Raw genomic sequence first — 24004 nt, 5'->3', positions numbered from 1 at the left:
ATTTAGAAGGAAGCTTTGGGTATCTCCAACAAGCTTTTGTTTGACTTTTTTTACATAACTTTTTTTAGGTGTCAATGGATCGAAAACTGATCATACATATTAAACCAAGTTTAGGAGTATGATATTTACATTCCTCGACAAATTTAGAAGGAAGCTTTGGGTATCTCCAACAAACTTTTGTTTGACATATTTTACATAACTTTTCTAGGTATCAATGGATCGGAAACTGATCATACAAACAAGGTTGAAACAGCGTCTATTAATCTCATACTAAAAACTCAAAATTCAATGGATAGTGCTCAACATAACCGATAATAATAGCGTGTGCCTAACCTTTCTAGGTATCAATGGATCGAAAACCGGTCATACAAACAAGGCTGAAACAGCGTTTATTAATCTCACACTAAAAACTCAAAATTCAGTGGATAGTGCTCAACATAAGCGATAATAATAGCGTAGACAAAAGGAATTTGTCTTTGCCGGAATTGTAAGTCATATATAGCACACATTGAAAGCATATGACCATCACAAACTGCTTAAACATATTTCAATGGCCTACTAATACCTCAACAGAAACCTGGGATTCTTACTCTACCAATGAGCAGATCTCGTGTGATAATTAATTACATTATGGTGCAGGGATCGTAAGACTCTTCTTTCAACACATACACAACCCCATCGGGATGAGCACAAGGTTGAGGATATTGTGGCCACACTATCTCTGGTCTGCATGAACAAGAAAAGCATGGAGGAGAACAGTGACCCCGGCATACCTGATAGCGTTCTGGTCTACATGAACAAGAGGAGCATGGGGGATAACAGTGACCCTGGCACACTTGATAACAATTTGGTCCACAGAAATGATCTGGGGGATGATAGCACACTACATTCAACTCTGTTCCTCCACCTCCACTACTTCCTTTACCACCTTCACCTGCTTTTACTTCTTTTCCTTCTGCACCTCCTCCTTTAGCAGCTCCGCCTTCACCTCCTTTTCCTTTGCCTTTGCCTTCTCCTCCTTTTCCACCTCCATTTCCTCCTCCCCCTTTACCACCTTCAGCTGCTTTTCCTTTTCCTTCTCCTTCTCCTCCTTTTACCTCTCCTCCCTTACCACCTCCTTTTCCACTCCCACTTTCTCCTGCTGCTTTTCCACCCCCAGCTTCTCCTCCTTTTCCACCTTCACCTCCACCTCCTTTCCCACCTCCTCCTTTCCCACCTTCTCCTTTCCCAGCTTCTCCTCCTCCTGACACAGGCCCAACAGAGATCAATTGAGCACACCTGAATTTCTTTCTCAGCGTGTTTGACATGCAAACGGGATCCGCATCTCCGATCACTGTCAGGGTGTTCTCCTTCATATTGATCGTCAGCGAATCAATTCCTGCAATCACCCAAACGTTCAAAACACCCAAAAATAGATTTCATTCGGCCCAACAACCCAAATTAAACTCAATTAAATCACAAAACCCCCAAAAATGGATTACCTTCGATCTTCGTAACGGAATGCAAGGCGACCTTCTTGCATTTATAGCAATCATTCATGTGCAACTTCATCACAGTTTTCTGCAGATCAATAACATGTCAGCCCACACAGCATTAGCAACACAGAACCAAACCCTAAATCTAGAACAGATAATGAGTTACGACTTACATAACATGTCAGCCCACACAGCATTAGCAACACAGAACCGAACCCTAAATCTAGAACAGATAACGAGTTACGACTTACATTCGCCATTGTCTGAACACGTAATGCTTGCAGGCACAGGGTACTTTGGAGACTTCGATTTCTCGGCAGAGATCTGACAAATTATAGGAACTCAAAGGCTCTCAAACAAAATGTATAACAGCGCAAAAACAATCCACTAAGCAAGAAAAAGCTTGACCTATAACAATGGCAGATAGACGAACGATTTATTTTGCAGAATTAACGCTGCACCAACCATACAAACCCATGTGGGTCACATAATTCTAGGGTCGGTAAAAAAGCATCGGATCGTCGCAAGCTGGCGCGCTGTAGGACGACTCGACGACAGTGTGGAATACGTACCATATATATTTCAGTGAATGCCCTCATACGACAATAAATATACCTACGTAAGACTAAGACCTGGTGCCATATGTAGGGTGGTTTTGTGGTTTTGGTAAATTTGATTTTGTTAGTGTTAGAGTGGTTGCGGTTTTCAGAGTGGTTTTGGTAAATTTGATTCGTTCAGTTTTCAAGGTCCAAGTTATCCTTGGTTTTCAAGCTCTAGAAATAGATGACAATTCATAATTTTACCACATGTTGTTGATGGCAAACCCTAGTTGTAACTTTGTAAGTAATTCAAATGGTTTAATACATTCAACTTCTTCATCACATAAGTGTCTAAATCAATTCTCCCACATAGTTTACCTTTTTACCTCGCTAAATATCTCTACTAAAGCGAACCTTCGTAATCATCACAATCAATTTGCAATAAGTACAATTAACCTTAACTTTGACCCCCCAAAAAATATCAAGGTTCCCACTTTAATTTAACCTAAAGTCACAATTGGCTCCATAAACTCACAATTCAACGAGGGGTCTTGAATGGAACGGCCAAGTCTCATTGCGTTAGTCCTTCACATTTGTTACGTACGAACCTTTCTTGTCTGCACAGCTCACTTATCATCGAGATTCCTACGATTGAAAAGACGCAATTGTGAATGGAGTGACTTTAGCAGTGGAAAGTGGCTTTTTAACCATTGATATGATGTACATACATCCCCACCTCCAATTTCATGTCCAAGGATCATGAGAAGACATGATGTAATTGCCCACTTCCAAGAATCATCATATAAGGCATTATGTAATTCAAATGATCTCTCTGCCCAGTTTTGAGTAACGATGGATTTTGATGACAAGCTTGTTAAACGTGACTTTTATGATTAATTTATTAATTATATTAATTAGGAGGATTAAATATTTCTTTTAGTTATAATAATTATGTAAAATTCCTTTTCATTTTATTTAAAGGTTAGTTAATTGTCTTTTCACCGTAATTTTCACCATAATTTGAAGTATCAAATTCTATTTACTTTATATTATTTATATTTATTTAATTTATATTATTTCTATTTATTTAATTTATTAAAGGTAAATTTTATTTTGTACTATAATCGATAGATTTTTATAGATTTTTATTGACATAATTTATGATTGTATAAGAGAATCTATTTATTAAATTTCATCCTTGCTTTTGAAGATTATAATGATTCATATATTATCTTCATTCATTTAACTGACTTGTTTTATTCAATTTTATAATATGATTGATAAACTTGTATTAATATAATTTATGATGGTAGGAATTTATCGAAGATTATAATGATGTCATATATTATCTCCATTCATTTATCCAGCTTGTTTTACTCAATTTTACAATATGATTGATAAATTTGTATGAATATAATAAATGATGGTAGGGAATTTATTAATTTTTGATAATTTTACTTATGCTTTGTTCATATTATGATAAAATGGGATGAATTTGAATCCAGTAATTTTATTTTATAATTGATAAATTTGTATTAATATAATATATGATAGCAGGGAATTTATTGAAGATTATAATGATTTCATATATTATCTCCATTCATTTAACCCACTTGTTTTGCTCAATAATATGATTGATAAATTTGTATGAATATAATATATGATGGTAGGGAATTTATTAAATTTTGATAATTTTACTTATACTATGTTCATATTATGATAAAATTGGATGAATTCGAATGCATTAATTTTATTTTATAATTGACCATTTGTATTAATATACTATATGATGGTAGGGAATTTATTAATTTTTGATAATTTTACTTATTCTATGTTCATATTACGATAAAAATTGGATGAATTTGAATGCAATAATTTTATTTTATAATTGACAACACAATATTAACATACCAATTCTTATTATAGCTAACCTAGATATCCACATTCATTGAAAACAACTCTATTAAATATATAAAGATGGGTTTAAACTTGATTTTTTTTTACTAGAAAACATAATGTTGAAATTGTTGAAATTTCCACCTTTAATTGTAGCCAATCTAGATCTATCTTAATCTCAAATATATCAAACACCAAAATGGATCAAATCATTTGATGTGTAATTTTTTTATTTTCTTTTTATAGTCACACCTTAAAGAATTAAAGAATTTCAAATATATCAAACACTAAAAGGGATCAAATGCTTTGAATTTTTTTTCTAGTCACACCTTAAAGAATGAAAGAATTTGATACCTCATGAGAATTATATATTTGGAATGAAGATGAATCTTATGTGATAATTGCAATCACAAGAAGAATATCAACATTACATTTTCAATCAAAAAATAAAGTTCCCTATTTAAATGTATTGAATTTCGTCTGTGATATGAACATAGTAGTGTGACTTATCAACAAATATTCAAGAATTTCGTATGGTTATGAAGGTGAATAATTAAAAAGTGATATGACGAAGAACATTAAAAAACACATGTATATTAATAACAATCAATCTCATTATATTTTCTTCAACTTTTCTCTAAACCATGCCTACTCCACTTCTCATTCTTTTCATATTGATCATGTAGAAATTATTGTGTAGATTTGCAATTGCTCATGAAATTTTAATCAAAATGATAAGGCACAAACCTACTCTACTGCTCTGTGGAATTCAATTCACAACTTAGAACATCAATCACAAACATGCAATGAGAAATAACACACATGCATGCATTATTTTTCCAAGGGAAAGAAATCTGCTAAAAAACAATTTTCTTGCTTGCATTAATGTGATGAATAGAGATGTATTACAATTGCTTTGTTCAACTTAGCACAACCTGCAAGTGAATAACCTATCTCTCTTCTCAATGAGAAGCTCTGACCCAATCTTAGTCAATTCCTTCCTATGCTTGAGCCCCTATTGCCTTGCACAATTCCTGAGGAAATTGGGCCCTTATTATTTAGGAATTTCCTCTAAATTTATTTTGTAATTCCCAAGGTTGATCATCTAACTGCATGAAACACTTGTACATTCAGGACTAGTCTACAATCGATGATACATTGCCTTGGAATCTGTACCACAACACGAGAACTCAAATTATCTGTATGTACAAACTATTTTGGGTTGATTAATCAGTTAATTGGATCATCATTGAGTTAGACTGAAGTTTCACTGCAGAAGTGACCTTCCACTAGTTCCTCCAATAGTTAGAACTAGTTTAACTAAAAACAACTTGAAATAACTAACGTTGATTGCTACAAATTATCAATCACACATGATTAACTAAACTCCAATCCCTCTAACTCGAATTTACTAAGAAAAATGAGTGATAAAGTCCATGTGACACAAGTTAACTACACCCAAGTTGTTTGATGATGTGGAAATTTGAATTTTCTCAATTTGACCAAGGAAAAATAAAATTGAGATTTTCTTGCTGCATTTTTCAACGCTGCCTCTTAGAAAGAAAGGAGTTATTAACCACCACTATCCTGCACCTCTGGAATGTAATATAGAAACACCTCTAACTATTGTTGCTTCTACTACAACAAATACAACTTAGAAACATAAAAAATAGTTAAATGAATTGTATCTGCAACTGTTTACTAGGAGAATTGTGTTGTTCCTCACTTTGCTATTAAGCCTTCTAATTTGTTGTCAAAACTCCTCTGCACTCCTCAGTATCTGATGAACATTGATCCTCCTGCTACTGAATACTGTGGTCCCCTGTAGCAAGGTAATGATCCATGAGGAGGGCACCGGAATGGACCCTGCCCACATTTATGCAATTATGGTGTTAGGGATCTACATCACTCCATCTCACTCCTGGAGTTATAAATGCAATTACTCCCTCTGCCCACTTGGATTGAACTCACCTCCCACTAGAGGTCTCTTCTTGAGTGGATTTCTCCACTTTTCCTCCTCTCTACCCCTCTATTTGTGGGTGCTCCACAACTTCCTAATGCTCCTCCTGAGGCTCCATTTTGAGATGTCTATCCTACTCCCTCTCAACCAACACATCTATAATATTTTTCCTTGCTACTCAAGGTTGTGCATGTATCTTCTACCTCATGTGAATATAGGATCTTCACATGAACCCTGATATTCTTCACCTATTTTGTGGCTATGTGTCTTAGGAATGCCTTTCCTTTGGCGAAAATCACATCATAATCATGGTATTGCAAAAATGCAACAAAGATGAGATTCTTCTTTAGGCCTGGCACAAACATGACATCTTTGAGTTGAAGAGGGGATCCCGACTTGCTCTGAAAGGTACCAATCCCAATCATGTTGTACCTTCCATCGTCCCCAAACTCAATATACATATGGAGATATTTCTCCTCCAGGTAAGTGAAAAACTCTCTACACCATGTAATGTGGAATGAGGAAGATGAGTTCAAGTACCACACGCTCCCCATCACTATGTTGGCGATGCATGCGATAAGGGTGAAGGCAAGCTTGAACTGTGAAGCTAGTGCCTCACCTATTGCTCCTACTACAAGCTCCTTCTTGCTAGAAATTTTGTGTGAAAACTTTTATGCATAGAGCCTGAATTCATGACATTTGAAGCATTTTATTTTGGACAAGTCCTTCTTCTTTCTCCCTTGGCTGGAATTAAACTCACCTTGGGCCTTCTTTCCATTAATGGTCTTTCCTTCGCTAACTAGAGAAAATTCCTCTTCCTCCTCTTTGGACGAAGTTCCATCCCAATTATTTCTCTTGAACACTTCTCGTACCAAATTAGACCATAACCTTTCCCAATTCGACAACTTTTCTCTCCCGTTCACTAAATCCTGGTAGTTATGGCAATTTTTGTGAAGGCCTAAAAGAGATAGTATTACTAATTCATATTCTACAACATTAACACCAACCCCTCCAAGCTCATCACGAACTTGTGTGAACTTGCTCAGATACCATGGAATAGTGTCATTCTTTTGCATCTTGATGTTTCAAAGTTTATCCTTGAGCACCAGTTTCCGGTGGTCACTACTATTATGGAATAAATCTATTAGTTCCTACCACATTATGTAACGATTTTATTTCCTATGGATATTCGATACAATGCAGTCTCGCACTCCCTCCAAGACTTTTCTACTTACCTTGGCTACATCCTTCTTCCATTGAGCTAGGTTTCACGCACCATCTTATGTTGGTTTTGCAATGTCTATCTTGAGATATTCTACAAATTTGTTGTTAGATTCACCCTCTTTCTCCTCTAACACTTTATTAGATAGATATTCATCGACAGAGTTGTTTTTAGTAGTGTTGATTTGAATAATTTTGTTCCTTGCATTTTTGTCTTAGGGAGTATTTTTCATCACGGTAGTAGCAAATTCCTTATTTCCTTCTTTTGACAATTTTTGTCAGTGACAACTTTTGAGCCTTAAGTGTTTGGGCGAGGTTCATAGCTGGGGTGGGACATGCCTGTGCAATGAAATTTTGACGATTAGATTGGGAATTTAAAGCGACTTTTACCTCTAAGGCCTTATTGCATGCTTCCAACTAAGTAGTTGGATGATGCGTTTAGACACGGGTTTGGATGGATTACTTTAGGCTACTAATGATATATTCCAAGTAAAAGGCATCTCCTAGTCCATCAATCTGGATGGCCAATTGTTCAAACGCTGCAATGTAGTCTCGTACTGTACTTGTTTGCCTGAGCATAGTGGGATGACCTAGAAAGTGAGATTCTCGATCAAAGCAGTCAAAAATGGATTATGAGAACATGTTCCAAGTTGGTCTCCCTTTATAAAATTTCTAATTCCACACACACCACTTCCATCACTCTTTGTCCAAGTAAAGTGCTCCCACATGTAGTTTAGTGTCAACATCCCAGATATTATTAAGGTGGAGATATTGTTCCATTTGTGCCACCCATACTGCCAGGTTAGAGCCATCAAATTTGTAGATGTCTAGATTGGGCGTTCAGTGACTCGAATATTTCTGACCTCCATGGAAATGAATGTGGTGGTTAGATTATCCTTCTATGTGAGCATCGACATTGTGTTCTTCCCTCATGGGTTCGTGAGACGTCTTCAGGGTTGCCAATACTTCTGTGAATATGTCTTTAAAGGATGTCTGGAAGTCAATGAATTTTTTCTCAAGCGATTTGAATTTCTCTGTAGTCATCTCTATAGCCATAACTTGAGACCTGGTAGCATGCATACACTAGCCCTGATCAAATTTTGAGCTTACTTAAGAGTAGTATGGTTGGAAAGAGGGCAAGCTTAGGAGTCTAGTGATGTAGGTCACTTGAAGTCGCATAAAAAAATGGATCGCATGAAAATTGGGGGCTTATAGGTGAATGGTACCATTGCAATCAACTCATTGTCTTGAATATTTTAGGCTAGGTCACTTGAAAGCATCCAGTGATGGCCATAGTCCTCTTTTTTTATTATTAACTTCAAAAGGAGTTTTAATCTAGCTTATTAATGTTGTGGTCGCAAAAATCTAGAATTCTTGATACTACCAAATATCCTATGAAAATCAAGTTTGGATTGCAGTAGAATAAACCCCAAAGTTTCTGCACTGCAAAATGTTCTGCGAAAATTCGATCTAGACTTAGCTACCAAAATCATCATTGCACAAAGATTTTGATTTGTGCTATGAAAAACCCAACTGTTGAATCTGATCTATATGGTGGTGGAAAAATCCCAACTATTGGATCTAATTTAGAAAAAAAGGTAGACGTGTGATCTTCATATAGTTGAGGGAACTATGGTAAAAAACGAATGTAGGGTGATACATATCACAATATATGTAGGGGTCGAACAGTAGTACTCGGCTGAATATTTTAGAGCATCAACTAAGGAGGATGAATTGTATCCTTAGCCATACTACTTGATTACCTTATGGATGTGCGATTAATATCCCTGAGTGATGCTGTCAGTGTATTGTAGCAACAAGACAATCGATGACTTGTCTAAGGTTAGGTTTCAAGTCACCCTAGGTGGGGCTTCCAATACACCTAAGGGTATGTGGAAGTGCAGTTCATGTGAGGTTCTTTATAATGCGCTACTACTTGAAGGGGTACCCATAGGGGTTACAAGGGAGTCCAACAAGTGTGACCAACTTTTGTAGTTCCTGCGTGCATGCCTCCCCAATTCTGTAGATTTATGTGTTTAAGGAAAAATCTAGTGGTTTAAAGAAGCCGAAACATGTCTCTAGCATAAAAAATATCCGCCAAAATTGGAGGTACAATTGGCCCTGGAAAGTGATCTGATAACACTTATTATGCACTTAACCTATGAGATTAACAAAATTCTAGAAATATGAAACAACATTTCCAAAAGCACATAAATATCACATGAATTGAGACAAGTTGCAAATATATTTTATTATTTAGAAGCATAATACAATGTTATCTTGACTATGTGAGGGGAAAACCTCCAACATAATAGAGCTCAATTAAAATAAAAATCGATACTTCTTTCCTTGCTATCTAATACTATTTATAGCTTTATGACATCCAAAAACCTAAATACCAGTGGTCCCTTTCATAATACGGGTTAACAACTTTATTTATGAACCATGGCTCATTTATAACTAATTTTGGTCCCATTTCTATAATGCAGGTCAACCACTTACAATTATTACTAATGCAGATAACTTCTTATGGGCTTTATTGAACCAGCTAACTAACTGTGACTCTTACGAGGCCCCTTGGCATTATTACATAAATAAAGGGGTTAGGGTTATATAATAACATTCTTCAACTTTTCTCCTAACCACACTCACTCCATTTCCCATTTTTCCATATTAATCAATTATATTGTCCTAAATGAAATATGATTTTAATCTAATATGTTACTTTATCTCCTTACTCAAGTCATTGTGACCTAATATTATCACCTCATATATACACTTGAGTATTTGTAACCTATGTTCATTATGTCCTTTTGATAGATGGGATACGATAATAGATTTTAACCCAAAAATTTCAAAAAAGTTGTGAATTTTACATATTTTCCCTTGAGAGAATGATTGTCAAGTTCTATTGGCACCTACACTCATTCCTCCTAATCAAATTATTTTCTACCTGCATGCAAATCATCATCACTACTAACTTTCTCCTTTCCTTAAGTGATTCACCATATCAATTACTCTTCATCATAATGGAAAAACCATACTCCTTGCTTAGGAATGAAAATTAAGGCTTTATATTGGTGATGTGGTCTTGTCTTTCATTGATCCAAATTGTGAGAGGAAGGAGGCTAAATATCACCACAAGACATAGAAAAATAAAATACAACGAAAAATATAACACCCAAATCTTATTAATGGAGCAGGAAAATATTTTACATCTACATTGTGAAAATCCTCCCTCCTCTTAGTAAAGGTGAAACCCATTATTTATAGTATCTTTGGTGCCTCCTTGAGTTACATCATTCAATACCATGGGTGGATAAAATTTTCCATTCAGATTAATCATCATCTTTAGGAAGATATGGTCCCCATTGCATTAAGTTCCCTCATTAGAAGCTTCTATTAAATGTGGATCATGGTAAGCTAGTTGCCTCGATGAAGAAAATATGAACCAATGAAGAGATGGGTTTTGTGTGGTTAACCCATAACTATGGGTTTGTGGATGATACATAACCAAGTGTTGTTGAAGATAGGGGTTTTGTGTGGTTTACCCATAACCATGGGTCTATGGACTACCCATAACTAAGTGGTTACAATGTATCAAACACTAATGAATACAAGGGTTTTTTATGGTTTACCCATAAACATGGGTTTGTGGATTACTGAAAATAAGATTGGTGATGACAAGCTTCGAGAAGGTTTTTTTTGGTTGACCTGTTAGCTCTGCTACATGCTGCTGATTTTCCAAGAGGAGGAATAAGTTTGGTCCTTGGTTGCTAGCTCAGAGATGGTTTATAATGGCTATCATTGCCTCTCCCTATTTTCCCGCTCAGTTCCTGTTACTCCACTACCCCCGTTTCCTCCTTCCCTTTCATTCTCCTTATTCTCTCCATCTTCATTATTTTTGTTTGCCTTTATAAACTTCAATAACCCTTTAAACCCCATATTAACCTATTTTTCGTTTTACCCCAGCGCTAAGGATTTAACACATATAACTATGTGCCTTTGCCAAATCATATAACCCGCTGGGGCCCTCACCTGTCACATCACTCAAACGTGTGCATTAGAGCCCAACCATCCGATCATCCACCACAAGATCTGACAACGTTTGCAGCTCCCGCCCCGTGAACCTGCGCACGCGATAGCCCCCGGGGAAGGTGGTTTCCCCACCATCCCATCAGCCACGTGTCTCATTCGTACTCAATCACTCCTCCACATATGGAAACCGCCCATCTTCCGTGAGCGGTGTGGGGAAACCACTTACTGCCCTCGTGTATGGTCTCTCGATCATTAAGTTTCACGCAACTTCTGTGCCCGTCGACTGTTGGATCTCCGCGCCCAGGATCCAATGGCCCGCGATCTCCCACTTCCCTTTCTTCCGATCTCCTCCATAGATTGATCTCCGCCGTCCACCTGTTTCATCCAATGGCCCACATTTGATCCCTACTTCTTCTCGATAGCTGTTGTGAAGAGCTCTCATCGTTGATCCACGCTATCCAACGATGGATCTTCCTCCATGCTGCCTGCGTCAACTGCCTCTACCATGCTTCCAAGGGATGAAGGATAACAATGTTCATCTTCCTACCAGCACGCTACACATTGAATCCCCAGCAACCATATTTAAAAAGAAGCATGGCCAAGGATGAGAAGGATAGCCTTGAGCAGATAAACACAACATTTACCTATGCAGGAAGGACAACAAAGTACCAGTAAATGTCAAATTGATCCATTAAAACAATCAAATTGTATCAAAGCCCATATCTAATTGTAAATGTGGTTGGTGGCCAGTTATGAATCCTCCACACATAGGTTATGCAGAGCAATTTTTGTAAACAAACTCTATATATACCTAAAATCAAGATGTAATTAGGTTGGTGAATGTTATTCTGATGTAGAGTTCAACTTCTGGAGACTGTAACTACTGTGAGACCTATAGCTTCTGGTCTTCATTTTCAGCTAATGCAAGCTTCTTTTGCTATCAATTACTCATTTTTCACTTCTTCTATGTTCCAGGCTGTCCCTGTCATGCATTTTTCATTTGCTCTTGATGTTTAGCATTAGAGGGGCTCTCATCCCACCTCTGTGTTAGAATCTAGTTGGTATTATTGAATGTGTATGCAGGTTTCTATTGTTTTAATGCCAGAGAGCCATCATCCTGTCTGTGCATTAGGAAATAGATTTGCAGACCTCCTTATTGGTTGCAGTTGGCCATCACAGGGTCCTGTGCATCTGCTGGTGTGATTAGTCTTCTCCATCTTCACCTGTTTCTCAAACTGTGAGTGATTGGTGGTCTAAAACCTTGTAGTGAGGGGGTGTTCACCCATGTCTGGGGTTGAGCATAGTAGAAGTGGTTATCTTGCTTGAATATGCATCATTTCCTTTCATTCATCCACCATTTTTCAACATTTTTGTTGAGTTTGAAATGTTCTCGAGCATCTCTGATATACAACCTAGGAGAGTTTCTTGGGGTGATAACATGGCCCATAACCATGTGTTTGTGCGTGACCCATAACCATGACAACTATAATGGATCAAGTGTCAATGGAGAATTGTTTTGTGTGGTTGAACCACAACCATGGTGAATAAAGGTCTAAGGATAGAATTACCATATAATGCTTGTGGGCCAAATGTGATACTAATAGTGTATGTCCAAGCAAATGGACTTCAATATAGTTCACTTGCACTGAATTTCATCTCTAGAGTGATTGTGAGGAGTATAAAGGTCTTAAATTCACCTTGTAAGTTGTGATACTGTGTAGTGTGAAGCAGTAGATGTTGTATTATATGAAGAAACTAAAACTTGGGAAAAAATTGATAAGGAACTCCCTCGAATAAGGCCAACATGAACGTGGTCCTCATTTTCATGGATGATATTACATATGGTATCAATACCATCCTCATACACACCATGGCTTAAAGGACAGGTCATCATAAGTGCTAAAAGGTTGTCCTTATACATCTCAAAAGCATTCCTTAGTTCCTCAATATTAATATTTCCTTTAGCATTCATGCCAATAGAGACAATTTTCATGCTGCACATAGTAGCACTTGTAGGATTTGTTCCATGAGAAGATATAGGAATAATACATACATTCTTATGTCCCTCTCTTCTAGTTCGACAATAACCATGAATAACCATCAATCAAGCCCATACATTTTCACCTACTGCAATAATAGTTGGTTGTACAAAGAATGAATCAAACCCATTAATATCACAAAGAAGCTCTCCCAAATATTTGAACATATCTTGATAGCCATCAACTTGGTCTTGAGGTGCAAAAGTGTGAATGTTAGAAAAGCTTAACTAATTAACAAGAATGATCTCCACAGTTGCATTCAATTTCATAGTGCAAGATCCTAAGGGAATCATGTTATGGAACAAATAAATAAATTTTTCTCTATGTTATGGATGTAATGTAGTAGCTCATGTTTTATGTTGTACATGTTGAAAATTGGATGTGTCAAATAATCACTCTTTCGGATCGTTAGATGAAGGAGGCTAAATATCAGTAGAAGGTATAAAAAATAAAATACAAATAAAAATATAACACCCAACTCTTTATTAATGGAGAACACAAATATTTTACATCTACATCATGAAAATACTCCCTCCTCTTAGTAAGGTGAGAGTCATTATTTATAATATCTTTAGTGCCTCCTTGAGTTACACCATTCAATACCATGTGTAAATACCATGGGTAGATGCCATGGGTAAATACAATGAGTGGATACCACTTTCTGTTTAGATCATTCATGTAGTTTGATTTCATGAGTGTGACTTGGTCATTCAAGTGGTTTGTTTTTTCAAATTCTATTGCCATAAATGTTGGCCCCTTCATTTTGATTGAAGCACAATGACACCAAATTTATAGGAAATGGCCCTTGAGCTATGCTACCAACACTAAAAACATTGAAAACAATAGAGAGGAACACATGTTATGAAAAATATAAGCTAGAAGAGTAGGATGCGAACCCAGATTATGAGGAGTTTACTAATAGAAGACTACAAAAAATTATGGAAACAAGGAATAACTGACTAGGAAATAAGCTTGACTTATTGCTAGTAAGCTAATTTCCAAAGGGAACCTCAACACTAAAAGTAAAAACTATGTAATGTAAAAACTTCAACTTTTATGAGGTTAGCTAAATATAGAGAGTTAGAGTTAGGATTAATTCTAGATATAATATTATGTTGCAACTCTTTAAGTCAATAGTGAACTTTGTAATTATCTTCATTATATTAAATATGGATGTAATAAACCCTCTTGTTTCAAAATTTGTTCATGGGGCTATTGGTTTATTTATATTTTTATTTATTTATGGTGTTCTATTCTTTTTTTACCATTTATGCTTGTCATAATGAATGATTTCATCTTTTGTTTATTCTAATGTGTGATAGAACATGGTTATGTGGTTGAATGTATCAAATAAAAAATATGTTGATCATGTATAAGGTTAGAGATGTTTATGTTTATCACTTGTTAGGTTTCACCCATAAGCCTACATATTGGTAATGCATCTTGGGTGAGATATTCCGTATTTTTAAGAATTAATATATCATTTCTTGACTACAATTTGTTTCTTATACAATCTTATGGACATTAGCCTATTATCTTCAACCAAAAAAATATTTCATTGTGAGGACACCAAGCGGAAAATTCCAAGAGAGTGCATTAAAAAGGAATATCTTCAAGATTTTTTCAATAAACAAATCAATATTTTCTATTGACAGAACATTAATTTGATTGAATGAACTTTTACAATAGTTTAAGGATTGCAAGTTTTTCTCTTTGAGATATTTTGGATTGAATTTCCCATGTGACAGGCCTCCAAATTAGATACAAATTAAGGGCCATCTAACCTTTCCTAGGAACATTAAACATTTCATTTTGCACTTAATAATTCATTTTTCATCATTAATATATTCTTAGGAAGGTTTAGAAATAAATTTTTTATCATGTGCCTAATATTATTTATTTTGAAGAATATTGTGAGAATATTTGGCAGATTTTGAAGATCTGCAAAATGGGGAAATTTAGGGCTTTATCCTTGCTACAAGATGGATCAGGATTAGATAATAAAATAAAATATTATGGAATTATTAGACAAATTTGATGATCCACTGATTGAGAAAATCTAAGGATGTATTCCCTGCTACAAGAGAAGACATAACTCAACATTTAATTTTGTTTGGGAATAGATCCACTTTTTGATGGATTTTGGAGGGAAAAGTAGCCATCCTTTCAAGGAGGTTACTTTCCATCAATTTTTATATGTAATATTTCAAATTATCCTCTAGGGGAAAAGAATTTTTGGTGTTTTTATGAAGAACAATTGTTATTTAGTTGTTCTACTTTCATTTCAATCAGGGTTGTACTTGACTTAATTCTAATAATGAAGTTTGGTTTTATTTTCAGCTTATAAGGTTTAATTTCCTTCATAAGACTCTAAATATCCTTGGTCTTATTTCTTTGCTTAGTTAATTTGTCATTTCTGCACTTATTGTTCATGCTTCATTTTTTGTAGGCTAGATTGGTTAAATGATTGAAATGGGTTTCTTTTCAATTTATTTGGGTAATCAATAGGGTGATACATCACTAGCATAGATTAGTTAATTCATTGTCATAATTGGATTATTTAGACTATATTGTTAGTTAACTACTCTAAAATTTTAGTTTTAGTAGTAAATTTCTGTGAAATTTTAGCACGTGTTAATGAATCTCTTTTGAGTTTATTCCTCTTAGATTGAAGTCTAAAACAATTCAAAGTAATAAAAAAAATTACCCCACAATTTTTTTACTTGATTAGCTTAGGCATTTGTTTACTTTTATTAGCTTACTAGTTCACTCTTCTAAAATTTCTAGTTTTTAGTAGTAAATTTCTACTAAATTTTAGCATGTGTTAATGAAACTCTTTTAAGTTGTGTCCACTTGTATTGACATCTAAAAACATAAAAATTAATAACAATATTTACCCCATATAATTTTCACTTGATTAACATAGGAATTTTGTTGGCTAACTCGACAAACATGCTTGTTAGAAGTTTCCTGTAGTGAAAGATAGTTTCATGTAGCAATTTATTTTTGAGCTCTTCCCTTGGCTTGATTCACTCTAAATTCATGGTAGAAGTAGATTTATGTTAGCCCATGAATTATTTGAGACCACTTTGGTTGAGCTAAGGATTGGTTACGTCGCCATTTAGATTATATATTACTTACATCTTGAATGTTAATTTTTACTACTATTCCAAATTTCCTTTTCCATAATTTACTTTAAGCATAGTGTGATTTCTTCCATGCAAGAGTAATCTAGGAATTTCCTTTCCTAAAATGTACTTTAGATTTTGCTTCCTTTCATTTTTTTTCTATTAATATAAATTAAATTTTCTTTCTTGTCATTTTCTTATGTGTGCTTTACATTTTTGTAAATATAATAGATTTCCTTTTTGTCATTTAATTTCAAACAAAAGTATAATAGGTTTTCTTATTTCTATTTACCTCTACAACTTAGGACCGACCACTTAACTAGATATTTACACATTTGAAATATCTTCATTTCCTTTTTTCTCCATCAAATGGATTCAGACTAGGAAGATGAAGGTATTTATTGCACATACAATGTCGGCCATGTAGGTTTTAACCCCGTATATAAATTACCTGCATACGAATTCTAAAACACGGAAAATAAACAATGTGAGAGCATAAAACATAAAACACATATACACAAAGATTTTCCCCTGGATCCCAAAACCGGGACTGCCAGCTTGATTTTTCATTATGTTCTTTTCAATGTTACAATACATATTTATACATGCCGAAGCATCCAATACCATGGACCAAAAACCATCGCGTCCAAAACCATGTGCGAAAACCATGCACAAAACCATAGGTAGGTTCATCCAACCTAATATAGGGTCCAAAAAAAATTTCCTTAGGGCGTTGCCCCAGACCCCATAGAGGGGGCCTACCCACCCCCCACTATGCAATCGATGCAACAAATGGAGGGCTCTCGCCCCCTGCTGTGCAATTGACACAAAGAAGGGGGGGCTCTGCCCCCTCTCTAAGCCCCCAATTAACTATGTGGGTTAGTTGTGGAAAGAATATAACATAGCCCAACATTCTCCCACTTCTTGTTTTCCTTCCATAGGGGGGCACAGGAGAGCTTAGTCGTTTATCCATCCCTGTAATGCCCATTGTTTCTCTACACCAAGAGAACTTCTTAGAGCTCACAGAATCTGTCAATTCTTTTGTAGTATTCTTAAAAGTGTCCACATTTACCAGCAACACCTTTTTGTCTTCTAACATATCCCTCACAAAGTGATATTGAACATCAATGTGTTTTGTCTTCGAATGATAATCATGGTTCTTTGCCAAGAAAATTGCACTTTGGCTGTCAAAATCTATCCTTATAGCTCCCTATACTAACCCCATACTTGAATACAATATCTGCAACCAAACTACTTCCTTGCTTGCATGAGTGGCTACCATGTATTCTACCTCTATTGAGTGACACTATAGATTATTTCTTACTCATCCAACTAACTACACCTCCAAATAGGTTAAACACATACCCACTTGTAGATCTTCTCTAATCTAGATCTCATGCCCAGTCTGCATCAACAAAGCCACGAATATCCAACAAACTGTCAAATCTTGGTCTTCCTTGGTAGCACAAACCATAATCACTAGTGCCACACAAATAACTGAAAACCCACTTCACTGTTGTCTAATGCTCCTTTCCTGGTTTTGACATAAACCTGCTCAATGCTCCTACTGCATGTGCAATGTCTGGTCTAGTATAGACCATTGCATAAATCAGGCTACCGACTGCACTTGCATATGGAACATGAGACATGTCCTCTTCCTCTTCTTGTGTCTTGGGACACTGTTCATTAGATAACTTCACACCAATAGGAATAGGAACCTTCACCATTTTACTATCCTGCATATTTAACCTTTGCAATATTGTCTCGACATGCTTCCTCTAGTTTAACCAGAGCTTCCTCTTTGCCCTATCCCTTTTAATTTCCATGCCCAAAATATAGTTTAGCACCAAGATCTTTCATGTTGAATTTGGAGGACAATTGGGTCTTCAAATCCTGGATAATTTCTTTGTCATTTCCATCCAGCAACATATCATCCACATACAAGACCAGATAAATAACATGGTCACCAATTAATTTAAAATACACGCAGTGGTATGTTTTTCTTCTTGTGAAGCCAAGTCCCCATATAAATGTATCAAATTTCTGATATGACATCCTTGGTGACTGTGTTAACCCATACAGAGACTTATTTAACTTGCATACTAGTTCTTTCTTACCCTTCACCGCAAAGCCTTCAGCTTGCTTGATGTAGATCTCCTCTTCTAGATCCCCATGAAGAAATGTTATCTTCACATCCATCTGTTCTACCTCAAAATCAAAAGCAGCAACAATAGATAAAAGTAATCTAATGGAAGCTACCTTGGCAATAGGAGAAAAAATATCACCAAAATCAATTCTCAGCACTTGGGAATAACCTTTTGCTACCAATCAAGCTTTGTATTTCTCCAACTTTCTTTCTGCATTTATCTTCTTCTTGAACACCCATTTGCTACCAATGGGTTCCCTTCCACTCAGCAACTCCACTAGATCTTAAGCCTCATTTTTGTGCAAAGATGCCATTGTATCAACCATGGCCTCTTTCTAGAGTTTTCCATCCTTTGAATATACTGCTTCCTTCACAGTTCTAGGATCATCATTAGTAATATATAAAGAAAAATTTGAACAGAAAGTAGATGGACTATACCTTTCTAGTTGCCTTCTTTCTCAAACTGATCTTCTCACACCCGGAGTTTGTGGCTCTTCATATTTTGATTCCTCCTTTACTTTAGATTTTGATTCTTCCTCCGTTACCTCAAACTCTATCTTCTCAGGTTCCTTTGATGGGACTTCATGTTTAATAACATATTTCACCTCTTTGAACACCACATCTCGGTTGTACACAACCTTCCTTGTTACTGGGTTCCAAAGCTTATAACCCTTTAAACAATCCTTATACCCAATAAAGATGCACTTTTCAGATTTACTATCCAACTTGGTTCTTTTCTCCTTTGGAACATGTACATATGCATCACATACAAATATCCTTAGATGTGAAAGAGAGGGTTTCTTACCAATCCATAACTCTTGTGGAGTCTTTCCCTCCAACGCTGATGAAGGTGATCTGTTGACCAGGTAACATGCTGTCTCCACCACCTCTACCCAGAATTCTTGTCCTAACCCAGCACCACTGAGCATGCTTCTTGCCTTTTCCATCAATGTATTTTTCATTCTTTCTACAACTCCATTTTTCTCAGGTGTATATGGAGTAGTATTTTGCCGTGCTAAACCACACCTCTTACAAAATTCTTCAAATTACTTACTACAAAACTCTCCATCATTATCTGTCCTTAACACCTTTATCTTCTTCTCTGTTTGGTTTTCAACTAGAGCCTTAAATTCTTTAAACCTGTCAAAGACTTCAAATTTATTCTTAAGGAAATATATCCATGTATTCCTTGAGAAGTCATCTATAAATGATACATAGTACATAGAATTACCCAGTGATGGAACCTTCACAGGCCCAAAGACATCACTATGCACAAGCTCTAATATCTGTTTCACCATCTTACCACTGGAGGGGAAACACACCCGATTCTATGTCCCATATACACAATTTTTACAGAAATCAAAATCTAGAGAGCTATTACTCATACCTTCTACCATACCTTTACCATGATGTATTTGAAGCCCTTCTCTCCAATATGTCCATGCCTTTGATGCCACAACATGGTCTTCTCTCCAGAGACCACTAGATTTTCTGCTCCACTTTCACGAACTATAGAACTGTTGCACCCATCAACAACAGTGCTACCTTGCAGCTTGTACAAAGTTCCAATCCGAACTCCACACATCAATACCAGTGCTCCCTGAACCATCTTGTAGGTATCCTTCTTGAACATTGTTTTTACACTTACATCATCTAGCTTGCTTACAGAAATTGGATTTTTGGCCAATGTAGGAATATGCAGAACACCCGGAAATGTTCTAACCATTCCACCTTGCAAATTCAACTTTACTTTTCTGCGACCAATGATTCTAACCTTCTTATCATCCCCTAAGAAGACATCACCACCATCATATTCATTATACTTGTAGAACCACTCTCTATGGGGAGTGAAGTGAAAGGATGAACCTGAGTCAATCAACCACGCCTCATGATCTACATGTGTATTTGAAGAAGCTAAGTACACATCTCCACCTTCATCTGAGGTCGTTTTTTCCTCTGAAAAAGGAGCATCATTAGATCCCTTTCCTTTGTCAGGAGATTTAGATTTATAGTCCCTTTTGTAGTGCCCTTCTTTTTCGCATTTCCAGCACACCACCTTTACAGGTTTTCCTGGAGATTTAGATCTCCCTCTAGATTTAGATCTTCCACTCGATGACTTATTTTTGTTTTCATTCTAGGATCGTTCTCATACAGACAAGGCATCACCATTTTGGCTCTCCATATTTTTCTGTCTCATCTCCTCCATTAACAAGGCTGACACTATTTCATCAAACTACAAGGCATTTGCATTGCTACCTATTGCAATAACCAGACTATCCCATGCAACTGGTAGAGAACACAACAAACTAATGCACTTATCCTCATCTGAAATTTTAATATTAACAGATAATAACTGACTTACCACAATATTAAATGTGTTTAGATGCTCTATCATTGAGTCTTCGTCTTTCATCCTCAGGTTATACAACTTTTTCCGTAGGAAAAATTTATTCACCAGAGACTTAGATTGGTACAAAGTCCCTAACTTGTCTAACAAATCCTTAGCCATAGCTTCACCTGATACATTCAAAAATAATGAATCTGAGACACACAATCGTATTGTTCTCTTTGCCTTCCGATCCAACTTCTTCCATTCTTCATCGGACACTCTTGTTGGTTTAGTACCTAGATCTACCATGATCCACTGATTTTTATCCACCAAAAATCCCTCCATCTTAAGTTTCCACAACTCAAAACTCTAACCATTAAATTTCTTGATCTCTATCTTTTCGCTACTCGCCATCTTCTTTCACCACCAAAATCGGTCCCGCGGATCTCCCACTGAACAGGGTCTACCACAGGCCTGAGTGAAACCCCTCAGCAATAAAGGCATCCCCTTGAAGCCAAGACAACTCTGATACCAAATGTGGGTTTTAACCCCATACAAAAATTACCTACATACAAATTCTAAAACACAGAAAATAAACAATGCAAGAGCATAACACAGAAACCACATATACACAGAGATTTTCCATTGGATCCCAAAACTGGAACTACCAGCTTGATTTTTCATTATGTTCCTTTCAATTTTACAATACATATTTATACATGTGGAAGCATCCAATACCATGTACCTAAAACCATCGCATCCAAAACCATGAGCGAAAGCCATGCACAAAACCATGGGTAGGTCTGCCCAACTTAATATAAGGTCCAAAAAAATCTTCCCCGGGGTGTTGCCTTGGACCCTGTAGAGGGGGGCTACCCGCCCCCCTCTAACCCCCTGGTTAACTACATGGGCTAGTCATGGAAAGAATATAACACAACCCATGATCCGAATTGGATCCATGAAGAATAATCAAAGCACCATGACTGTGTCAAATCAAGAAAAAAAACTTCGAATTCAAGAGCACAGAGCGATGAGGAAGACCTCTGAACAGTGGTACTGGCAGCCAGCGAGGAACGATGAGGACCTCACTCAAAGATCGCTAACCGAGGCCCATGGAGGCTGCATGGGAGGAAAAACTAGCCATTGGAAAGCCCGGATTAGGAAACAGAGGGCATTTCTGATGCGTGATTAGCGCATCGCTGGGCAAAAGCCCTTGAGAAGGGAAGCTCTGAAGTGCTCGGTTGCATGGAAGCTAGGAAAACCATGGGGAAAGTGCTAAAGGCTAAAGGTGGGACCCGCGCTTCAAAATCGATAGTATATCGGGGGCACCCTTGGGCGGTAAGCAGATTTGGAGAAAAACGAGCGATTCCATTCAACGCCTGATGTGTGGCAAGCGGAGGAGAGAGAAAATCACCGCTCATCGCATGTTAACGGTCGAGCAAGTCAGTTGCATGAAATGAGCGAATAACGTCGGATCTGGGGGCTCCAGATCTAACAGCTGAGATCATGCCCGATGGAGAAACCAGATTTTACATGGGATTAAGCCGTGACAGAGAGAAGTTTGATGTCTAATTTGACCGCTGAGATGACGGATGTCTCATTCCATAATGTAACTGGAAAACTGAACCGACGAGGAAGAGCTGGTGCAATTCGCGAGAGGACAAGTGGCCACTCCCTGTGAGCCATTGATGATGACACAGAGATAGGGAATTCCAACTGAATAGTAGCACGCGATCCGACGGGGGTGGAAGGGGAATCGAGCACTCATGAGATCGATTGGCTTTAAGGCCATGAACAGACAGAACAGGAGACACGGAGAGGAAGAAAGAGAACAAAGCCAGAGAAAAGAAGAGACAGTGAAGCAAGAAGTAGAAAGACAGAGAGTCGAGCTGACCTGCAGCATAAGGCAGCATCGAGAAATCCTTGAGAAGATTTGTCGGGAGTTGAGCACCACTGTTACGTAGTAATTTGTCACTGTCTCCCTGTCAGTCTCTCTACTGTGTCTCGGTTTCCAAATAATCAAGCCCATGCTCTCTGAATTGGCCAAATAACCCACTTTGCCAAAGTTTTTGCTATCAGCGCTACTTTTGTCCAAATAACCGCGCTGATGGGCGCTCCATAACAGACCAAATGCGCTGCCAGCGCGGAAGTACACCTGTTTTCCGCGCTGATCGAATTTCATGAGCCAGCGCATCTGTTATTCATATCTGATCGCGCTGACATGGCCTTCTTTGTTATTCAGCTGCGATGTCAGCGCTCCAGTGCAGTTATGGACCCGCGCTGATCCTGTTTGGGCGAATTCGTTTTAACAGCCAACCTTCCAGATGACTCCAGACCTGGTTGTTGGCCTTGTGGGTATCGCCCTCCCTTCTATGGCATGTCTGTTCGTCATTTGAGCCACTTTCCTTGGAGATAAGCTTATCCTCCCACCATCCATGGAGACTCCTTCTCTACTTAAACCTCCACCATTACCATGAGCAGCTAGTTTGGAGTTTTAGAGTTTGGATAGTGTGGAATTCATAGTGCTTGGTTTGCTGCTGCTAGTAGGTAGTTGGTGTGACAAGTGTGGTTTTGCTAGAGGAAGCTTAAGGAAGGTTGTGAGTATTGCTTGTGTGAGAGAGAGCTTTTTGTGTTGGGAGAACTTACCTCCAAGGGTGAATGCTTAAGAGACTTGCTGGCTGGACCCTCAAGAGAAGGACTCAGCGTCAGAACATTGGTTGTACCTCTCTCTGTTATTGATTTAATAATAGATGACTACTGTTATGGTTCCATTCTCATTTGTCTTGCAATGGTTAATGTGAATTACATCCTTTCTGACTGATGTATAATTGCTTTTATTAGATTTCACGCTTGTGTTTGTTTTTCTCTTCGCGTGTGCAGGTATCTATTCGCGGAGATCGCGGAGGATTGTGACCGGCCAAGGCGAAGGAGCGAGAGCAACATCTCTTCACCAAACAATAGTGTTGGAATCCAAGTAGGTGTTCTTTACCTCTCTTTTATTTGCAATTAGGAACTTGCACAGTAGCGTTGATTGATTGTTGCTAGACCCATTCCGGGCTAGTAGGGATCGCCTCTATCCGTAGAGGGGATTTGCCTCTCCAACAACCACATTGGGTTCCTTTCATTACAGACCAGAAAGGTCAAGACTTGGATAGGAAAAGAGTCTGTGTACTCTAGTGGCTTGGGGGATCCAAGAACCACCCTGCCAAGCAAATCTATTTCAGGAGACTCAG

General features: G+C 37.2%; 1 protein-coding gene across 1 annotated transcript; it reads right to left on the bottom strand.

Moving 5' to 3' along the window:
- Positions 1-366: 366 nt before the first annotated feature.
- LOC149235627 (uncharacterized) lies at positions 367-1976 on the bottom strand. The gene is made up of 3 exons (XM_089461421.1): positions 1727-1976; positions 1482-1560; positions 367-1378 (listed from the first exon to the last, which is right to left on the bottom strand). Exons 1-3 carry the CDS (start codon positions 1733-1735, stop codon positions 624-626), a joined length of 843 nt encoding a protein of 280 aa, XP_089317547.1. The 5' UTR covers positions 1736-1976; the 3' UTR covers positions 367-623.
- Positions 1977-24004: the final 22028 nt, after the last annotated feature.

Source organism: Pinus tabuliformis, chromosome 8 (genome assembly GCF_031772625.1).
Source record: "Pinus tabuliformis cultivar Carrire ecotype Pingquan chromosome 8, CPIR1, whole genome shotgun sequence".
Taxonomy (NCBI): domain Eukaryota; kingdom Viridiplantae; phylum Streptophyta; class Pinopsida; order Pinales; family Pinaceae; genus Pinus; species Pinus tabuliformis.
This window is presented reverse-complemented; position numbering and strand designations above follow the sequence as displayed.